Consider the following 22,762-nt stretch of genomic DNA (forward strand, 5'->3'; position numbering starts at 1 on the left):
TCTCTCACGTTATTTTCTCTCTCTCCTTAATAAACTCCTTTCTTTGTCTTTTCTTCTCCACTTTTTCTCTTTTTATCTCTCAGTTCTCCCATCCTCTTACCTGCCCACTATTGTTGACTATTCCACCATTCTCTTCCCTCTCTAATTTTCTTTCTCTCTCTCTCTTCTACAACCTCCAAATTGACTTTTCTCCGACCCCTCTCCCTCACCTTTCCCCACAACTTCCTCTACGTGAACCACCTTCCCCACAACCATTCTCTCTACCACTTTCTCTTAAACCACCATTTCGAATTTGACATATTGTTTTCTTTGTAACTGCATGTTTCTTTTCCTTTAGAAGAGCCATGAGCCTGCTTATATGAACACTTTTGCTTAAGAATTATTGTGAAGTTGTTTTGTGAGAAAGATTGATTCCTTCGTGATTTCTTCTGGCGATAACGGATCGACAATGGAACGAGTACATGGCTTGTCTTCTTCAACACAGTCAACTCCTCTAGGGTTTCTCCTTTCTCTTTCTCCATACTTTAACCTCTCCATCATTTACCTATCATCTTATTCCCAACATCCCTATCATTAACACTTTCCTTCAAATTAACCTGCCATCTTCACCTAGTTCAACTTGTCATACTTCTTCTTTCACTTCATCAATTTCCACACCTTATCCCATCCAATTCATCCAACTTCACACTTCGCTTCCACTCCGTCCACTTTACCCATCAACATTCTCGTGTCGATCAAATCACACACTTCCATTTATCCATCTTCCCACACACTCCCCTATCTTCATTCGCATCGCTCCTAGAGCTGCAGATCAACATCAACCAAGGCCATTCAACATCAAGATATTCAAGCTATTGGCTCCCATCTCTCAGGTACCTTGAGACACCTTAACTTTTGAGATATTTATGGTTCATGATAATTATTAATTTGCTCTAGTGAGATTTAATTTAGAATTTCCAGTGTTAAACTTTAGACGACCATTTCATATACAATATTTCCATTATATTAAAGTATTACCAAAGTGCCTCATAGAACCCCTGCTCCATTTACGTAGTTCCTTTCTACATGATTAAACTGAATTCGGATCACCCTCAAGGAACTCATAATTAACAATATATTTGTATTAGTTTACAAAATTCATGAATTTATTTTTGTGTCCCGCATCACTCTCAATACCTCTCTCTCAGTCCTCTCTCTCGCTTCCTCTTTTTCAGACTCTCTCTCTCACACACACACACATCTCCTCTTTCTCAGACGCCCTCTCTCTCACACACGCTCACTTCCTCTTTCGCAGACTCTCTCTCTGGTTCTCCCTCCCACCCTCTCTCTCTTTAGGTATCCGCCCCTCTCTAACTCCTTCTCTGTATTTCGGTCTCCCCCTCTATCAAACTCTCTCTCCCTCTTGTGGTATCCTTCCCTCTCTCTGTTTTGGTCTCCCCTCCCCTCTCTAACTCCCTCTCTCTCTTTCGGCCTCCCCTCCCCCATCTAACTGCCTCTCTCTCTTTAGATCTCCCTCCCCTCTCTAACTCCCTCTCTCTCTCTTTCGATCTCCCCCCCTCCTTTGAACTCTCTCTCCCTCTTTTGGTCTCTCTCTCTTTCTCTCTCTCTCTCTATATATATATATATATATCTCCCCCCCCCTCTCTAACTCCCTCTCTCTTTCAGTGTCCTGCCCCTTCCATCTCTCCCCTCCAACTCCCTCTCTCTCTCTTTCGGTCTCCCCCCCCTATCAAACTCTATCTCCCTCTTTTGGTCTCCCCTTCCCCCTCTCTCTTTCTTTCTCCCCCCTTTCTCTCTCTCAGACTCGCTCTCCCTCTCTCTTTTGTTATCCTCCTTTTTCTCTCTCAGACTTGCTCTCCTCTTTTGTTCTCCCCCCTCTCTCTCCTCTCTCTCTCCTCTCGGTATTCTCCTTTTATTCTGAATATAACACAACTTTATAATCCTTTTTTCATCATTTAAAATTTTGTCAGCATCTTCATACGTAACAGCCATCCTGTCCTGTCACATCACTTGTTGTAGACCCTCTGTCACCAATGTCGTGTCGCAATCACATCATCAGTCACGGATCCGTCACGTGATGAATGAGGAGATGTATAATGTTTGTCTATTTTAGATACCGGATATTGGATGTTGAATATCCATCCAGTACTAGATATCCAATCGAATATCCAGGTATCAGATATCAGTATCCTTACCAAAAATTGATATCCTGATAACATTATCTGATATCCAGCTACAGGGTTGAAAGACAAGCATGCATTGTCCCATATGGAAAGATAATAAGTTTTACATTACTATAAATGCTTATTTACAAATTTCAGTTGTAAAAAACTATGCTCTCTATCCATTGTGACTACTATGGCTGAATAAAACTCATATTAGGCCCCCCAGTCTTGTACTAATTGGCCCATTTTATATCGGGCTACACCAAATCTGAAATATCATGTGGAATATTAATTCAAAATCTCTAAGAATCATAATTAATCATCAAACATACTATATAAAGCTCCCTATAGCTTAGTTAGGCATTTCAAATTATTTAAAACATATTTCTATTTATATGTCGGATATCAAAAAAACCGATATCCAATATCGTCTTCCAACTCTTGAAATGAAGACAGATGTCGATAACACAACAGATAACGGTATCAGATACCAGTTCTATGGCAACCGATATATGATATCGGGACGGATAATGGTATCTGATATCGATTCTCTAGCAACCGATGTATGATATCGGGACGAATAATGGTATCAGATATGGGTTCTCTAGCAATCAATATCTGATATTGGGACAAATAATGGTATTATATATCGATTATCTGTATCGACATCTGGTATCCAGGTAACAAATAAGCCCATTCCCGATATCATCATCCGGTATCTTGCTTGGGATGGGAAAACACTACTTTACAAGCTGGAGTTATTGATCTAGAGAAGTATGTGTCACAACAGTTATAAAAGTCACTTCTTCCATGTCTGTCTGTTTTATTTAAAGTTTCTTCATAAAGTTTGTTTGAAATGTTGTTTCCATGCATTATAAATGTGCATGGCATGTATTTGATGAATGTAAGTGCAGTTATTTCCTTTCCCCAATCTCCCTCGCTCTCTTGTCTCTTATGTTCCCTTATGTGTAAAATTATGAGGGAGCCTTGTTTTTTCCAACAGGTCTGTGTCGAGAGAAAGGGGAGGTCTAAATAATGCCTTTTAATCAAGATGGTGGAAGACGGCTAAGGGTATCAGATTGCTACACTTATCGGTAGAGGGTCGATCGTCGAGCTAGAGATATCGTGGTGGGAGACTAATTCTAGGAATAGGAGGCTACATCTGGCTGGCTAGCAATCGTGATTATTCTTCAGGATACTCTCAACCTCAAGATCTGTGAACTGTACTGTTATGTTTGTTCCTTTCTATCATCATGGTGGTGGAGTCGCATCATTGGTATCGTAGCCACAATTTTGGCACCATGACAGTCAAGGAATTGGAAATAAAGATGGTGGAGGATCCGGATAAGTATTTTGCACTGATTCAGGATTGCATGATCTAAATGCATGAAGATATTTAGTCAATGGATGAGAAATGGTAGAGGTCACAAGACGAATTAGCAGAAGACTGGGAAGGATAACCACTATTTTTAGGCATGAATGCTGCAATCAAGAGCTTCAAGACTTTAGGTGTCATCATAAAGAACAATGGGAACGGGTGAGACAGAAGAGATCACACAGAAGGTTAAATCAAAGGAGGCTAAGTTCAAGCGAGATTGATGGGAAAGAGAGGAAGGACCTTATGTACCAGTGTTGGTGAAAAAATTGGAGGCACCAAAAGTGAAAGGAGAAGATGTAGAAGGTTGGTTGAAGAACATGTAATGATGGTTTCAAGTTCAGAAAATACCAGAATAAAAATGGATTGAGAAGATAACGATGTGTTGAAGGAGAGCGGCATTGCAATGGTTAATATAGCCTGAAGATATATATACATTTAATGGTTGAACTGATTTTAAGTAGCAACTGACTTTAAATAGCAAGCATGCATGCGCTTTGGCGATCTAATATCTGACAATATGCATATCAGTTCTTGCATATCAAAAAAAGGGGAACCATAATGAATATAGAACAGAATTTGAGCAGCTCTTGGTATACATACCGTTGATAGATGAAACTACCATGGAAGAGGTTTTCTTGAAGGGGCTGAAGTGAGATATTGACGTGGAAGTTATCCAAGGAAAGATCATTGGGCTTATGTAACTTCAAGGAAGAGGCTCTATGGAAAACCAATAATTAAAAAAGGCAGTCACATACTGATAAATACTTTTGTAACGTCAAAGGGAGACGACCTCCCCCAAAAGTCGTTATTTTGAAACAATGCTACATGCCCCTTTTATGATCTTGTTTATAATTTCAAACACTTTGATTTTATTCTTTGTGATGTGTGAAGACCCATGTATTCTTCTTCCCTTTTGAGATATCATTATTATATTGTGTTTGTTTATAGTCGCTCCATGTTATTGTAGGTTTATCTCCTAATCCAGTATGTCAATTATTTCAAGAAATATCCACCTAATATTATACATGGCCTAAAAATCTTTACAATGATAACACTCTTTTAGTTTCTTTAATCTCCATCACCAAGCCATTGTGCTTGACTTAACATTATCCATCAGATGAATTGTCTTCACATGTATTCTCTGAACGATGTATCAGAATCCAAAGATCATCACTTGCTTGGTATTGTCACCATTGTCTTTGAAATGATCATCCCTCGTTATCTTTGGATAATTGGGTGTGTGAAAGCTGTTGAGAGAGGTGTTAAGAAAGGAAACAAGAAACCCTATAATCGATGGGGAAGATGGGATCAGAGTGAGAGAGAGGGAGATAAAGGAGTGGAGATAGTGGAAGAATAAGTCCACAGTGGGCTAGATGGGCCTTGCAGTCCTACTCTAATAAGCTGCATTCCTTGGGATGTGTTATAGGTTCATGGTATTATATAGGTGCCAAGGGTGTCTTATTCCTCAAGATAAGTATGTAAGATTTTTCAAAAAGTGGTTTTGACAACCTAGCTGATTCACGGTTAAGTCAATAAGGCAATTTCAAAAGACATGGGATCGGAGAAAACTGAATAAAAATAAGTGAGGAACGAAGTGATTTGGGAAATGAGAGAAAACAATAGCTTGACAGACAAAAATAGGTGGAAAACTGACTTAATTTGATATGAGGGTTTCATATACCTATATGGGAACAGAAGCCCTAGTGCAATTCTGATAAGCCTAAAAATGTATGGAAATATGTCGTTGGTTTGACATTTAGCTTATACAATAAAATTTATAAATACCCTTAATCACTAAATATAGAATATAGAGCAAGCAAGGAGTCGAACCACAGGGAGGCAGCAAGTAAGAATTTTTATCCAATTTTTAATGAATTAATCTTGCAATTAATAAACCTTAACTATATTTAATAATGTTTTTAATTAATCAAAATCAAATAAAAAACTAAAGTTTGATTTTATATATTTCAGTCAAAAGGCTCAAGATAGAATTATTTCAATTATAAGATCAGATTAATTCGGATTATTAATTTCTCAATTATTATAAAATTTTAAGACAATTTTTATGAATCAAAATTGGGAATTTAATAATCAAGAAAGGGATTTTTAAATTGGATTTCAAGATGGAAGAATTTTGGAATCAAATTTTATGTTTAGATTTTTTATATATTAAATTAAATTTCCAAATAATAAAAATTGAAATATAGAGAGAGAACTAGACAAATTAACCTAGAGAGAGAAAGTGAAGAATTTGGGGAAAAGATGAAATTCGACCCTAAGTTAAAAATCTAATAATGCAGAAATGTTCAAATTGATGTAGAATTAAAGATTAAAAACCAGATCTTGAATCAGAATCAAAATGCAGTGCTAATTTCATTCAAAACTACTTCTAGGGCATGTACATTTTGCCCATGCCTTGGTGTTTTAGAATCGTTTAAGAAGTTTGAAATACAAATCAGAAACTTACAGATTTGAGTGCAGAATCAAGAACTATCAACTTCCAAAGCAACTCTTGTGTCCTTCCTGGCCAAATCCTTGGAGAGAGCTTCAAAAAATGAATTTCACCCTTTTATAGACCTCTATTTAAAGATCCAACCGTCTGGATTGTAGAGGGAGAAAGGACGAACCTACCCTCAAAATTTCAGCCCAATCTAACATCTAGATCTCTAGATATCGTCATTTTACTATAGATTAATCTAGGCCGTTGTAGATTAATCTAGGCCATTGGATCATCTTGTTATTTTAAAAAAAAATCAATTTTTCTGATTGGCTGACACATGATTTTTCTCATTTTCCGCCTTCTCGGATCACGTTCTGACACATGATTGTCCGCGTCCGCCGCCCTCAATCATTGGCTGATTGAATCTCCTCTTGAATGGCTGAGAGGATGCCACGTACAGCGGTAAGATTACCACTATTTTTAAAAAAATTCGCTAATCGATTTCCGCGGGAATTTAATGCATGCGGGAAATCGAGAAGGGGGCGGCATTTAAAATTTACATGGAATCGATTACCGCGTGCATTTAATGCACGCGGCTTCTCGATTCCGCATACAAGGAATAAATCATAGATGCGGAATCGATTCCTGTGTGCATTAAATGCACGCGGTTATCGATTCCTAAGTCAATGATTAGCCAAATAAAATCGAATGTATTTATTTATTTATTTTTTCGCTGACCGCGCCACGTTACAAGGACTTTTAATCTAATGATTGGCTCGTTATGGCATCGCGATTTGCGATGCCATAATGAGCCAATAATGCTCCTTTTCTTCTCTCTCCTTAATATGCATCATTCATTCGCCTGAATTTCGAGCGAATGACGTGGATGCCATTTAATAAATATAAAATATAAAAAAACATTCTAAAATGTGATATAAATAGAATATGTATTATTTAAATATAAAAAAAATCATTTCTTGGCTAAATATTGGTCAGAAAATTATATAAAATATGGAAAAATTCCAGAAAAATTATGAGAACCCTTATAGCCAAGTATTTAAAGCCCTGTAAAAAATATTTCTTCAATAAAATGAGGTTAAATACCATGTAAAAAATGATAAAAATTTAGAAATAATAGTAAAATCAAAGTGTAACTCGCTAATCTTCAATTTTATATGATAACATGCAAATATGGTCATTAAAGCACATAAATATGTAAAATTCATCAATTAATCCTGTTCATTTACAAGTTATCAAATTCCACAAAAACCATTTTATAATTATAATACGAATGGACAAAAATCTCATTAAAAGATGGATTGGTTGGTTGATTCTCTTGCAAAGTTTTCCACATAATCATCATATTTTCAAAAAGGTATTCCTCTTCTTAGATTATGTAATCATCATAACCAAAGCAAAGGAATTCCTCTTCTTAAACAAAGCAATCCATTTTCATTCATTAAGGCAAAAAAATTTTAATCCATAGTCATCAAACTTAGCACACCACATGTTATAACAAATCAATCTATTTATAGCTAATATATATTCTGATGTGAATGAATTACATGTAACATTTGAGTTAGTTATTTTAAGCAGTTTGAGACTCATGTAAACATGGTCATGGTCGAAAATGATATTATTTTTTAATCTTCCTCTACAAATTTCCGTTAAAATAGTTTTGTCAAAGTCAAACATAAGTCCTATAATATAAGGGTGGACAATTTCAGCATTCAGTTTGTCACAGCTCATCTCTGTTGGATTCAAATAGACAAATGAAGCTAAACCATTTTCCTTTAGTGAGGCAGGATTAAATAAAAAAAATTATACAGGAGAATGACTAATTTTAAGAGGGGCACATTTGTTTGACATGTGCTCTTCAAACTAAGCACTTTGTTATTTATAGCTAATCACTCTTATCTTAATTAACATTGAATAAAGATGACATCAGCCCACCTTTTTAATAATCAAGCCACCTACTTGTGGCTGACAGAGAATTATGATGATAATGAATAACATACGATAGCTAAATAGAATGTTACCTCGGTTATCTTAAGCAGATTGACACTCATAGGGTCAAGATGGCGAATGTTGAAAATTGAGTTATTTTTTACTCATCCTCTGTCAGTTTCTATTGAATCCATTTGGTCAAAGTCAAATATTAGTCATAGATAGGGTTGGACATTTAGGACTGAGGACCGGTTTGATTGTACCGAATCATGACCGTAGGTCCTTCATTTGAGGGTGGACCAGTTTTTCAAACAGGTTAAGGTCCAAGGGTCAAACAGGACCAGAACCAGAAGTATATTATTTCATATTTATTTACGTTTTCATATAATTCTAAAAATATCAAATTGAACTCGACAGAGAGATTTCTATTGAGCTTTGCATAGATACTATAAATTTAACCATCTATGGGCAACTGCTTGATGTAGAGGATATTTAACATTACTATGAACATAAAGTTTATACATTTACTTTTACCAGATTGGGACCAGACTGAAGTTTAGGTAAGGTTTAGGTTTTTGCTAAAAACCTGGACGGGACTAGGACCGTCAAACTCTATTCATAGGATAGAGCCGTTCATCTTCGGACAGGGATCGTCGAATTCTAGTCGTAGAATAGAGTCGTTCATGTCTGTAACGGGACTGAACAAGAACAAACTGGAACCGGACTGAAGTTTAGGTAAGGTTTAGGTCTTTGCTAAAAACCCAGACCGGTCCGGGACTGTCAAACCCTAGTCATAGAATAGAGTCATTCATGACATCATCAATCGCTTGTTGACAAATAAGCTACTGCTTGTTTTCTTTGACTACATTTAGCACAAGTAAATGAACCATTTTCAGTGAGAGAAAATCAACATTGACCACTTTTATAGGGAAACAGCAATAATTTTGTTTGACAAGATTTGTTTGACATATTGTCCCTGTAGTTAGCCCCATTTGTTTATAAAATAAATAAATCAGTAATTGCTCCTTAAGAATAATTATCATTAACCGGGAATAAAGCATGAATAACGTGCCTAAGATTTTCATGCAGTTTTATTTTCACTTTAATGCGGTCAAGGTCAACAATGGAGTACGAGTTGACTGGCCTCGATCAATATTTCATCAGGCCAACCAGTCAAAACCAATGAAAAATAATTTGATCAAAGTCAAAGTCCAGCCATGTGTGGTTAGACTCAAAATAGTAAGCCTGGAATAGAAAGGGACCTGATAATAAAAATCATGTTAGCACAGAGAAAAACTCCGTCGATGATTGTTGACCGGATTCTCAAAAGTTAAAAAATCAAATATTATTAAACAAAAATTATAAAAATAACTGTAAGGTATAAAAGTTTGAGTTTGACAAGGGCAATATTATCTCCTAAACTTGGAATGAGTAGTAGCATAATTATTTTATGAATTACGCTTGAGAATTAATATTGGAAAATGATGCTAACTGATAAATGAGTTATGGGGAGGGCATTTTAGGTAGTTCTTGTGGCCACAGATTTTTTTTCTTTTTTTTGTCTGATTTTTGGTGAACATCGTCGCCAAGGTCGCTTTCGTTGAAGATGTGGGAAGACGAGAAGCGGATAAGATCGTCGCATGTTGGATAAATGAAGAACATGCCAGCAGGATGCAGTCTGAATTCGGCAGAAATTTGAACACATTGACGGTAATTTTCTTTTTTTCTCCATGAAATTCATCTTTACCTGCAAAAGATTTACCTTTTAAATCATATCCTAGAGATCGATTGATATACGAGCGAAATTCGTCGAGAAGTTTTAATTGTTGTTCTTCTTTCAAACAAACCATCCCGGTCGGAGATTTTACTAGATTTGGGGAAATTTTACGGTTTGATCTCTTACCGTACATCCCGATCGCACTTTTGCTTTCATGTTCTTCGTCCAGGCCTCCCTCATCTACGGGTTTATTTTTAATCAGAAGCGGCGACGAGGAAACTACTAGCGCTCTTCCCGTTCCTCCCATCCTTTACGACACTCTGCGGGAAGGGCTCTTGAGGGAGCCAAACATGCAGAGGAGGCGTCCCTGATCAACGAAACGACGGTAAATTAAATGTTTTCGGTTGATCTTCCTCCTCCGTTCTTGCGCAATATGCAATAGATCCGATGGCCTGCGATGAAATCGAAGACTCCGAGGTTTAATTTCCATTCGGTATTTTCCTTCGGAATTTATGCTGTCAAATATGATAATTCCATGAATTTTCTTGATAATCCCCGGATCATTGACGAACTTTTGCTGAATTCCGCGTTTCTTCGTAATCCGCTTGCGGATTTCGATGATTTTAGCTCCGTGCGTCTTCAACCTTCGTCAAATTCTACATCAAATTGTCTTTTTGGTGAATTTTCTCATCGTTCTTGCCTTGAATGCCGTAGATTTAACGGCTGACATGAACTCAAAGACCTAGAGGTTTTACTTCCTGCCGGGTTTCCCTTGATAAACGCCATAGACGGGTTATCCGGCGTCCAATTCTGATTTTTTCAGGATTTTCTGTAGAATCGTCCGGGTGAATTCCACAGTTCTTAATCGGCAAGCATTTTTTCTATGAATTAAGCTCCATGGGTTCCTTCGTCATGTTCTTCAACTTTTGATCTAATTTCGTTCCCATCTTCAAAATCTCCTTTCATGGGAGGAAGAAAAGAAGCCTGCCATGAAAGGCCTCAACTTGGGTTGATGGTGTTCGTATTCAAACGCCCACCTCTGTGATAAAAGATCACCCATATTCCACTTCTTAACTTAACTTAGGCTGGATCCTGCTTCTTTTCTACTTCTTAACTTAACTTTGGCTGGATGCTGCTTCTTTTCTACTTCTTAACTTAATTCAGGCTGGATGCTGCTTCTTTTCTACTTCTTAACTTAATTTAGGCTGGATGCTGCTTCTTTTCTACCTCTTAACTTCATTTAGGCTGGATGCTGCTTCTTTTCTACTTCTTAACTTGGTTTAGGCTGGATGCTGCTTCTTTTCTACTTCTTAACTTAATTTAGGCTGGATGCTGCTTCTTTTCTACTTCTTAACTTAATTTAGGCTGGATGCTGCTTCTTTTCTACTTCTTAACTTGATTTAGGCTAGATTCTGCTTCTTTTCTACTTCTTAATTTAGGCAGGATGTTATTCTCCAACAGATGGAAGACTCGCATAGGGACTGGAAGATAATCAAGCACCCTCTCTACCAGCCAAGGTCGCCGCCATGGCTGGACCTTCGAGTCTTGTACATCAGACTCACCGGCTTCGAGGCTAGCAAGTCGGTCCCAGAAGTTTTAAAGATCACCCACATTCCTCTAACTCCCAACACCATTGTGGAAGTGAATGGGAGGAGGAGCAGCATTTACTCAGAGAGTGTTTCTTCCTCTCTTAGGAGAGATAGAGTAGACTGGGAGGCAGAAGAAGCAACCTATGTGGGCACAGATAGCATAAGGTTGACAGGCAGTGCCATGTTAGAGGTCTGCAATGAGGAGAATTTACTCGTGACTGTGACCTTGGAGCTCTCTAATGGCGATGGAGGGGAGGGAGAAGAGAAGGGTAGGAATGGAAAGTGGAGGATGAGCTGCCGGGCAGTGAGTGGCAGTGGGTTTGTGAAGAAAGCCGGGGACAGGTGTGATCTGGCGGCGGAGATTTATGTAACCGGGCACTTCTCTGGGTCTCCAATTATTCTTACCAGGACAGTTAAGCTTGGGTTTCCTAAGAAAGCCCGGAGGAAGAAGACGACCCTCGATGCCATCCCTGAGTATGACGAAGCCAGACTCGAGGCCAAGATTTTTCAGGTATAAGGATTATCTCTCTCTCTCTCTCTCTCTCTCTCTCTCTCTCTCTCTCTCTCTCTCTCTCTCTCTCTCTCTCTCTCTCTCTCTCTCTCTCTCTCTCTCTCTCTCTCCCGCTCTCCCTCCCTCCCTCTCTCCGTCACTCCCTCCCTCTCTCCCTCTCCCCTCTCTCCCCCTCTCTCTCTCTCCCTCTCTCCCTCTTCTCCCTCCCTCTCTCTCCCTCTCCCTCTCCCTCTCCCTCTCCCTCTCTCTCTCTCTCTTCTCTCTCTCTCTCTATCTCTCTCTCTCTCTCTCACACACACACACGCACGCACGTTCTCAATTTATCAATATCTCTCTCTTCGAATATGTCGAATGTTTGGTCTGATATTGAATGGTCATATAGGATGTTGTGGCAGAAGAAGAGTATGGAGGGTTGTACAAGGAGGCAGATACGATGGATGAAGAGGGAGGGGAGCTTTCCTGGTTTAATGCCGGCGTGAGAGTCGGGGTTGGCATTGGCCTCGGCATCTGCCTTGGCGTTGGTCTCCTTGCCCGCACCTACTCCACTGCCACTAAGTCCTTTATGAGGCGACTAATTTGATCCGCTTTCTCTCTATCTCTCTCTCCTCATGTGCAGTTTCTCTCACCTTCATAAATACCAAATAACTCCTCTACCAAGGCACATAATATCATCATCATCAGCATCATCGAAAGCAAGTAGTCATCTCTCTTTCTTCTCTCTCTCTCTATCTCTCTCCTCACAAGCAGTTTCTCTCTCTTTCTTCAGGAACAGGGGATTACACTATTATGATAGATAACAACAACAACATTTAAATCATCTCTTCCATCTCTTCTCTCACGTTTTTTCCCTCACCTACATCGAGAACCGGGAACTAATATTATAAGTCAGATGACTGCACCACCATTAAGACCTCCATAATAATTAGGCAGTCTCTCTTTTTCCTTGCTTGTCTGCACTGGATATTTCTTTTTCCTGGATTCAGATTAGGCAGCTGCTCTATTGATATATACAACAATGGCACCATTAGGGTCATCCATTGTTATTAGATCATATCTGTCTCTTATCTCTCTTCCCCTTACATGTTGTTTCTCTCTCCTGGATTGGAAATAGGTAGCTACTAAAAAAGTCAGATAATAATGCCAATGGACATGATATTAGTTTGAGTGCATCAAGAGGGACAGGCCTTGAAATTTGATTTATGGCAGAAAACTTCATCAATCTCAGAAAAAAATATGAGCCACAATACATTTGATTCTTTTTAGGACTATTAGAAAATTCCATCTGCATCACCAGAATAAATTGAGCAAAATTTTGATTTGTTTTATCAAACATTTTTTGATTTGTTTCATCAAGGTAAACAAAGTTAGTGATACTTTTTGTTGATACAATAGAATTTTGTGAATTGGTCCTTAAACTGTTCATGGTACGTAAACTTTTTTGGAACAAGGTTGTTGTTGGGTTGCATCAAGAGAGATTGACGTAAAGATTGTTTGTTTAATACAGAACACGTCAAGCTCATAAAATAAGAGACAATGCACATTAGGCTTCTAATTCATAGTATTAGTACTAGTGATCAAAATAAAGTGAATCATATTTTATTTTTTTATCAAATCAATCTTGAGTTTTCATCATTAATGGAGATAAATTTATGCATTATATTTTTTGTTGATCTAATGAAAAGTTGTGATCTAATCAACATATATCTTTCTTTTTTTCCCCCTTTGGTCAATATCTATCGAGCTGGGTTCTTTTATTTCAATGCTATGTTCTGACACCACCCTTCAGGTACATCCAATCCTTTTACTACTGAGTCAATCGGGGAATCTTTTGATCAACTGTGCAGCAGTTTGCATCATTTGGTATCCAATTAACTATTTTTTATGAATATATTTATGATTATCTCCATGCCCCATACTAATTGTCTCTGTTGAAAAAAGTGATGGTGAAAAACACTATGGTGGGGGGGGGGGGAGATTTGAATTGGAGTTTTAAAATATCACATCGTATCTTTTTTTAAATTTGGTTTTTTATCTTCCTAGATAAACACTCACTACTCACTTTGAGAAAACATGTTATCCTGGTTTGAGAACCAACCTATTGGTTCTGTAATCCAGACAAAAAGAGTGGTTAAGACACTTAACGTTCTTCAGCAAAAACCAATAAAACGTCTAAGTTAGAAGTTAAATCTGTATTTTTCACACTCTTGTCTCACAATACCATTTGAAGATCTCTAGGATTGAGACATCTTCAAATCTTCTCTATGAGCCTTCTTCAACTATTTTCTAGAAATAAAAACCACTATAATGAAGGGAACTAGTAAAACAATGTTTAAGCAAATGAAATAAACATTCGTTTTATTTTTCATAAATACAAATAACTTCGTAAAACAAGAAGACTAAAATTTATTCCACCTAATAAAGTCATATATCAAACTAAACAGGACTTCGTGATATTGTGTATTATAGATATTCGATCGGGAAGACATTCAAAACTCATTGGAAAGTGCAGAAATAGTATAATGAGTGAATCAATACATAAGATGTAAATTCACACTGCAATGATGATAGTATGTGGCATAGTTATGCCACAATTTCCTTAAAATGCATATGATTGAATGAGAATATTTTGTCACAATGGTCCCAACTTTTGCTGGGCAGCCTATCCATGTGAGCACAATCAATAATCATTTGGGTACCCATCTCCATAAAGATATGGATATGGACTGATGATATCCATTCAACATGCTTATACTCCTTTCCTGATATGTTTCTCCCAGCATAATGGAGATTTCATGGGCTTGTTCCTGAGAACCCATAAGGTCCACTGGCTGGCTGTTAAGTAAGTCAATGTGTAAGTGCTATGCATTTTTAGTCCACTAAATTTAAAAATTATGTAGATTAAAAGAGCTCATACTGTTATTAAACATTGATCGCTTCTGTGAAGTGAAGTTAGATTAGTTACAATGAAATCAACTTATTTCGATGAAATTAAAGCATTTATAAAGACAATACGTATGTTGCATGAATATGATAAAAAGCAATGTTAAAATTCATTTAAAATAATAAAATTACGTAACCAGTGGTGTATACATCTCATGTGCATTTGAACTAATGCATGTTAATCATACTTCAGTGACAAAATAGTGAGAATGTTTTTCCACGACCATAACACCCTCGGTATCATGAGTGGAGTAGGTTTATAACAAAACACTCTACCATATCATCTCGTGTAATTTTCTAGGAGGTAATAATGAAAAATAATCTCTATAAAATTTGCAATTTATAATTATATATAAACATTTTTAATTTCATAAATTATTTTTCCATCGAAGATTTTTCATTTGGATGAACTTCGGAAAATTGTGCTTTGAACACAAAACTATCCTGGAAATTTTGTTTAATTTTTTTGAAATGTTTTAGTATTTAATGTTTAAATTACTTAAATAATTAGTTAATTGCATAGCTGGATTTTATCCCAAAGTGTGTAATATTTCTTATGCATCTTTTGCATTTACAAAAGTACATCCATGAATAATAATGCATAAGTATATAAAATCCTTACAAAATAATCTGCAGAGGTCAAAAGTGATGAACAGTTGAAAATTAAAAAAGTGTGCTAAATATTTCACGTTCCATAGAGATTTAGTAAATGAAGTTTCATTCATTATCTTTTATCGCGTATAATTTAATAGTCATTTAATGTTTATGTATTGGAAGGACACTCAGGTCAATGTAAACTCAATGGAGGAATCCGATCAAATGGCATTATTTAGAATGCAACAAGTATCAAGATCAAATGGCATTACTTGAAACCTTGGGAATATTTACCTTTTATCCCACCTTGATGTTAATGATAAATAAATGAGAGATTATATTCGATTAAATTATTTTCTCCATATTTGGTCTCTCGTATTAAGTGGAGGGTCCTAACGCTGAAATAAGTATCATGTAGAGATATTAATTTTATTAAATATGGATGTGATTAATATGATAGTATTTAGTACTTATTGAGAATACAATTCATATGCACACTTTAGTTTGGCGTTTTTCAATCCGTTTGAAACTTTACAATATCATCACACTTAAAAATAGAAATATTTTGTGTGCTTTTACTTTATACTAATAGTGATTACGCGTTTGTATACTTACTTTTCTTGATTCAGGGTTTATCATCTCAGTGGTTTCCGTGGTTATACAAGTGAAATGATCTTTGATCATGAGACAAATTATAACGCATAAAATTTTGATAACTGTTTAAGCATTTTATGAATAATATTATTATGGAAAAAAAGCAGAGTAATGACCCTAGATATAATTTCTATCTGTAGGACATACAGAAAGCCATAATCATCCCTCCAACCTTAGTTAAATGCAATTCCGACACAGTTGCCAAGGTATTTTCGTAATTCATCGTCTAAAGGGTCTTTACGTTGTTGATTCATCGTGTTTACCGATCGTACCATATTTGTATTTCATCTTTATCTTTCTGCAACGTGATAAATAATTCTAAATTTTCAATAGAATGTCCTAGGCAGTAGATATTCTTAAATGAGCAACTGCATTGTTCTGGTAACAAAATAATAACTTGATTACCAGTCATGACACCGCCTCAGAGGAAAGTGGCGCCGTTGCTTCTTCGCTCCCGCTCCGCGCGCCTTAACTTGAAATCTGGAGTTGTGTCATATAAAATTCGTTTCTTATCATTCAATGAGCATCTTGTATTTCATAGAAATTGGGGTTAATATATATAGTCCACAAAGTAAAAGCCAGGTATTGAAAATACTAAAGCAATAGTGCCAATATGCAAATCCACTATGTTAAGAATCTAGAGCTACTGTCAGGAAGACTGACCACATTTGAAGAAGATATCATAGATAGGGCATGCCTCGATCTTACCATAGAGGTTCAGCATTAAAAATAAATGTTACGAAGTCAAATAAAAAACATAAGAGAAGTTATGAAATAATTAACTAAGGTCGTATCCTACTCCTACTCCTACTCTTGTGGTATCTCAAGAGTCAAGAGCAAGGAGGTCTCAGCATCCTGCAATTATTATTCAAGAATATTGAGGGTAGAGAAAGGACTGATGTCATATTTCCTCCCCTCTTCCTTCATCCGGGCTTGGGACCGGCATTGGACAAGCCAAAGGCGGAATTAGAGGCAATCACCACGTATTATATTATTATTATAACTGTGCACAATTCTACAGTTATCTGCATTTTCACGTTGCAATCAAATAAGTATTTGATAAAAAAAACTGATGTCATTTTTTCATGTTAAAAGTAGTGTTTTTCATGTTAACATATTTACGGACGCTACACCGAAAGCGACGTCGTGAATTAGTTGTTTTTGCATACGATGTAGAATAAACATGAAGTGAAATTTATGTTTCATATTTGAAGTTGGAAATTAATAATAGATGAAAACTGACGAAGGTTTAATTTGCGAAGTTCTTGGATTAACATTTAATAATAACAAAATTAGTAATGATTCTTCACCGAAAGTAACATCGTAAATTAGGCTGATAAGAAAGTATAAAAATTGCATGTTATTCTCGCAATTGTTATGTATTGGTCAAATATGGAAGGACGTAAGAGTGCTGTAATTATTTTCGCAGGCGATTGCTCGAAACTTTTCGTCTCTCTGATCATTAATCTAAGTTACTTTAATTCATCAATAATTTAATTGAACTATCAAATATTAGATTAAATAAAATGTTGAATGTGTGATAATAAAACTTGTATTGAGTTCGCACAAAATGGCGACAAAGTTGAACGATGATAAGTATATAAGGCAAAGTAATTATTCAGCAGTTAGTAGAAAGTGAGCTTTAACAATTGATCAAACGTGAATAAAAAAAATTTAGGATTTAATTGAACTATTGTACAAGGCAAATTAGGAGCGCAATTCAATGAACGAAGTTAATTAGACAAGTCAATGAGCGAAGAATGCAGACGTTATGTGGGCATGTATTTGACTGAAATTATAAATTAGACGTTTCAAAATGTACAAAAATAATGGGCTACAGTGACAAAACATCCATTCACCTCGTTAAAAGAGATTCCACACATTTTGGGTGAGGAATTACTTGGCATCGGCACATATTCTAACGTAAAAAGAAATTGTACAAGTGATAGACAAGAAATTTAAAATTCCATCGACTTACTGAAGAGTTTTGTACCAACAATTGATAACTCAAATGTATTAAAGAAATATCTAACCGAAGCAAATTTCGATCATCTGCAGGTTGATTAGGCCGCGGAAGGATTCCCCCTTCTCGGACATTTGTTGCAGGGAGCAGAATCGCCGATGATGAGTGATCTAAAATCCACCACTGAGTTTTAACAGCTGCAAAATTCTCTCGCCGCCAGTCGAGCGCATTCATGTCGCCAGCTCTAGTGCTACGATTGGAATTTGCATTCAACAAATGTGTACACATGGCCCATGTCGGCCTATAACGGGCCCGAGCGGGAACTGGTAATATATAACGAACATTGAAAGATGTCGAACTGGACGCTTAAGAAATTGTAAATAAAAGTATGACGCATTGAATGGATGGATGATACGCACCGTTGCGTTGGAATGTTGTGTTGATCGGGGGGAATTGGAAAAATTAAATTAGCGTGATAGTATCTACTTAAGATTCAGATTCTGTACCTCTTGATCAGACGCTTACGAAGAAATTTCGTGCCTCTCCGTCGGTTTGGTGTTGGATGACTTCGTCCCTAATAGATCCAGAGAGCGACAGAGGGCCAGATGCGAGAGCAGACAGTTTGAAGGCAGGGACCCCGGGCAAAAAAAAAATGAAGCCCGTGCGATCCCTCCTTCAGCGGACACCGGCGAAATAGAACTTTTATTAGGGCTGGTGACCTGCCATGTGAGCGCACCCAACATGGCAAAGGTCTGTTGATACATCCACCGACATATCAACCCCCAAATTCTCCAGGACTTTCCGATACAATACATCCCCGCTTCACCGGCATAATCCAAGGAGACGGACCATCACTCGGAAATATTCAATCGCCGCCTGCAGAAGATCGTTGTTGGATGAAGAACTCGTCAGATCCGGCCGCCAGAAGGCTCACCAAACACCATCCGAGCCCCATATACCTCCCGGCGTCCCTTCCGAAGAGGGAGATTCACCGATTTCCGGAAAAAAGAACGATGAAGAACCATAACGACGCCATCACGATCCTCGAATCGTACGCCGCTCCGCCCTGAAATCAAGAAACAAAGAAAAGCAAACGAACGATTTCGCTTGTGAACCAAAATAAGGACACGAAATCAAGCGTCAAGAGAGGGAAATAGAGAGATCGGAGATGATCCATCGGCCCGCGCGAGAGAACCTCAAGAACGATCTGTTCTTATCTCATGGTACCCTAGCCCTCAATTTATAGTGAAAGAAGAGAGGATGAACGGCTCAGATTAAGCGGTTGGCGTAACAGACGGCGGGGATGGCCCTTAGCTGTCAGATGACGTAAGCCCTTACGTAAGCCCGCGGAAACTTCGTCGGCACCGCCTTAAGAGCGCGTACGTTTTACGCGGCCCTCAAACGGTAGCGTCTTGACCACGCAACTTAACATTTACACGTCAATCCCTCCCGGAGAACATAATTCCACAAATGTACGCACTTTTATTTTATTTATGTACCTGCCCATAACCCCATTATTGAAAATCGTAAAAAATAATAGAAAAATGGGAATGGAGCGGAAGGAGGTATCAGAAATGGAAACCCTCGAGATTTTTTACAGAATCTGGCATCAAAAATTATAAAATTAAAATTAAAAATATCGTTGACGGGTGGGTCAACGGTCAACTCACATAGACAGAGGCAAGAGTAATTTTCTCTCTCTTTTTTTAGCTAATTTTCGACGTCTGGAAATGGCCAGGCAGATGGGCAGGACGACTCCGAGGAACAGGAGAGAGCTTGAGAGCCACACGTGTCTAAGGCTAAGAGTTACGTAGGATAGAACTACGAGCAAACACAGAAGAAATGCCCAGAACAGAGCTTCGACGACATCACCCCTGCAGCAAAAAAATATTAATATTAATTCTTTTGAGTTCTTTATAATTTCTGATCAACATGAGATTTATAGTCAATATCGAAAAAGCCATCGGAATCATTTTCCATCTTTTTCTTCAAAAAAAAAAAAACCGAATGAAATGAATTACCGGGTTTCTTTGTTTAATTTATTTCGTGCTTAGAAAAAATGTAGAATGTTCCGGAGCTAGACATGATCTAAATATGGATTTCTGGGCCGTGAATGATGAAGACTTGAAATTTTCTGATGATTATGAGATTGAAGTAATTTTATTTGACAATCCGAAAGGCATGCCACTGAGTTCATGTCTTGTAAGACGAAAAATTCTCAAAAAATCATGTTTTTGCATAGCGTATATCACGGAAAATCTTGAATTGGATGTGGAAAATGTTCCCAACACATTTTGGATATGCGTTGTTTTGACTTGATTGGGTATGCATTTTTGGGTAGTGAAATTAAGATGCAGAATCATGAAGAGGTAGAGATTTTCTAATGACCATGAGATAGGGGTCGGCATGATACAGTAGATTTTGGAAACATATGCGGAAAAACGATCATAATTTATTCGACAATCCGGAAAACAAATAATAATGAGTTTATGCTATTCATGTTTTTGCATAGAAGAAATACATTTCGACGTTTTATCCTCATCGAGTCCATTAAGCAGGTTTATGATCGGGTAAGCATCTCTGGGTCGTGAATTTAAGATGCAGAGTCTTGCAGAACTTGAAATTTTCAGATGATCATGAGATTGGAGTAGATATATTTGACAATCTGGACGGAATATATCACTGAGTTCATTGTTATGGCAAAATTGCCAACTTTTTCGTGTTCTGATTAGAATACTTTCAAAAGCTTTAAAACTGGACGTGAAACGTTATACAAAAACATGTTTCTGATGTTCATCGACACCGAGCAACATGGCTTTAACGACATTTGGATTTCATGAATCATTAAGAAATTGATATTTTCTGATCATCACGATGCTCCATCTAGTGACAATCCCAGTGATCTCATCTTTGATTTCGAAATACTAACAAAACTTCGAGAGAGGGAAATTTTAAAAATGGACTGCCAGTAACCAAGATGATTAAACGCAGAATCGGTAATGGAGCTGAAATAGTTTTCTAGAAGGAATTAATTCAACACTCAATCTCAGGTTTTTGGTGTCTCGGATCGAGAGCATGATTCGCAATTCAAAAAGTAGAATCGACGAGATAGTGAAAGCAGCAAGAGAGCGAAAGCAAGCAAGTTCTATGACCGCCGGGCAGCGAGAATTAGGGCTTGAACGTTATCTCCCTCACTAGGTGTCAGTTATCTGGTGCAAACTTTTTCAGAAATATCATCGCTCGTTAATCAAGCGAGACTTTCTGATTCCAGATTTCGTCGGACGCAAATTATAAAGAACTAAAATAGATCGGATCTGCGACACACCTGCTGCTGATCTGAGGCTTGGGGGAAAAGACGATGAGCGCAGCGCACTTGTGCTGGGACCGGATCTGCTGATCTCTGAGCTGTTCTGCGAGCTTCGAGCGCGTGATCATCTCGCAAACAGCGGAATGGAGAATCCGATAGCAAAATCAAACGAACTAGAGAGTGAAAAAGAAAATCATCACGTAGATCTGGTCCGAAGCATCGAAATCTTGATCTTTCTTCAATTTCACTAGTGGAAAGACGGAGAAGCTCGCTGTCCTCTCGCGCCGCCGCCCCCTTCGCTGGTGACCTACTCTCTGGCCGCCATTAAAATCGAGATCCTCATAATCGCGAGAAAGAATGAAATCGAGATGAGCAAGTTAGCTACTCTTATCGCAAAGTGGAACCAAATATATATGGACAAGGACTCAAATTATTAGATATGTCCAAGTTAAAGGTGTTTTGGACTTAAATGAAAGAAATATTATATATCTTCTCACTGCTAGTGTGGGGCCCCCAATCTGTTTAGTTTTACAGTGTGGCACGACTGCCACACAGTTCCGGATCGTCGGGGATGCGGACGATGGACGGGACAAGAAAGAATGCTAGTGAAATCAGTGTAGGGACGCGGACGGGACAGTTTTTTCGTCCGACTAGATGAAAACCATCCCGTCCGGACGTCTCGGGACGAATTTCCGTCCCGATTTTCATCCAACTTTGTGGACGGGATGATTTTTTCATCCTGGAACACAAAAATCGTCCCGTCAGCGTCCCTGCGCTCTCTAGTTCCAGATCGTCCGGGACGTGGACAATGACGGGACGGGACGAAGATCGTCCCGTCCGAGTCCGGAATCAGTGTAGGGACGTGGAAGAGACAGTTCTTTCGTCCCAGATCTCCGAAGGGGAAGTTTTTTTCGTCCGAGAGGACAAAAACCATCTAGTCCGGAGGTCTCGAGATGAATTTCCATCCCGATTTTCGTCCAACCTTGCGGACGAGACAATTTTTTTGTCCTAGGACGAAAAATCAGTCTCGTCCGCATCCCTGCACTATAGCCACACAGGAGGCCAGCGTGCCTGCAAACATGCCTTAGTGGAGTTGTGCATGGTAAGCAAGGCGCCATCCATCACACTCCTGGCAGTCTATAAATGGGTCTATGTGTCTGCCATGTTCGCTCCAATAACAGTGGCTACGCCACGACTAACAGCATACATGCACAGATGATGTGTGTGCGACGACAAAGCCTGACCTATCCTAGGCAATGACTCATGCAAAGTCGATGTCGGTCTTTGTGCGAAGCATTGGCTGACCCAAGGTGGTGCTGACATGGGGTAAGGAGACCTCGCATTGGGTAACACATCCTTAGTTTATAGTTAATTGATGTGATTATGTATTGATAATCACTATAAGTATTACATTTTTCCAAGTTAATTATTGTTTCAGACCTTAAAATGATAGAAATATCATATATCTTTTAAGGGCTGGTGTCATGGGCTGCAATTTGAAACTAAGAACAATGCCTGGATTAAACATGCACCGGCCTTAATGCTTGGTTGTAAATG

At 38.0% G+C, this 22,762-nt stretch overlaps 2 protein-coding genes across 7 annotated transcripts; one reads left to right on the forward strand and one right to left on the reverse strand.

Moving 5' to 3' along the window:
- The first annotated feature begins 9,495 nt into the window (after positions 1-9,495).
- Positions 9,496-12,443, forward strand: LOC144711587 (uncharacterized protein At1g01500-like). 3 transcript variants are annotated; one of them, XM_078585557.1, is made up of 4 exons: positions 9,496-9,640; positions 9,910-10,032; positions 11,109-11,747; positions 12,130-12,443. In XM_078585557.1, the coding sequence occupies exons 3-4, from the start codon at positions 11,109-11,111 to the stop codon at positions 12,325-12,327; spliced, it is 837 nt and encodes a 278-aa protein (XP_078441683.1). In that variant the 5' UTR covers positions 9,496-9,640; positions 9,910-10,032; the 3' UTR covers positions 12,328-12,443. The 3 variants fall into 3 exon arrangements, with proteins under 3 accessions (XP_078441683.1, XP_078441684.1, XP_078441682.1); XM_078585558.1 differs by lacking the exon at positions 9,496-9,640 and adding an exon at positions 9,677-9,819; XM_078585556.1 differs by lacking the exons at positions 9,496-9,640; positions 9,910-10,032 and adding an exon at positions 10,090-10,124 and having other exon boundaries at positions 11,087-11,747.
- A 5,440-nt stretch (positions 12,444-17,883) lies between these two features.
- LOC144711588 (uncharacterized) lies at positions 17,884-21,600 on the reverse strand. Of its 4 annotated transcripts, XR_013583620.1 has the most exons (5): positions 21,224-21,600; positions 19,569-19,772; positions 18,858-19,397; positions 18,405-18,774; positions 17,884-18,221 (listed from the first exon to the last, which is right to left on the reverse strand). XR_013583620.1 is itself a non-coding variant. In XM_078585559.1 (3 exons), exons 1-3 carry the CDS (start codon positions 21,331-21,333, stop codon positions 19,331-19,333), a joined length of 381 nt encoding a protein of 126 aa, XP_078441685.1. In that variant the 5' UTR covers positions 21,334-21,600; the 3' UTR covers positions 17,884-19,330. The 4 variants fall into 4 exon arrangements, 2 of the variants coding, with proteins under 2 accessions (XP_078441685.1, XP_078441686.1); XR_013583619.1 differs by having other exon boundaries at positions 17,884-18,774; XM_078585559.1 differs by having other exon boundaries at positions 17,884-19,397.
- Positions 21,601-22,762: the final 1,162 nt, after the last annotated feature.

The sequence above is a fragment of the Wolffia australiana genome, chromosome 14 (assembly GCF_029677425.1).
Source record: "Wolffia australiana isolate 7733 chromosome 14, ASM2967742v1".
NCBI lineage: Eukaryota > Viridiplantae > Streptophyta > Magnoliopsida > Alismatales > Araceae > Wolffia > Wolffia australiana.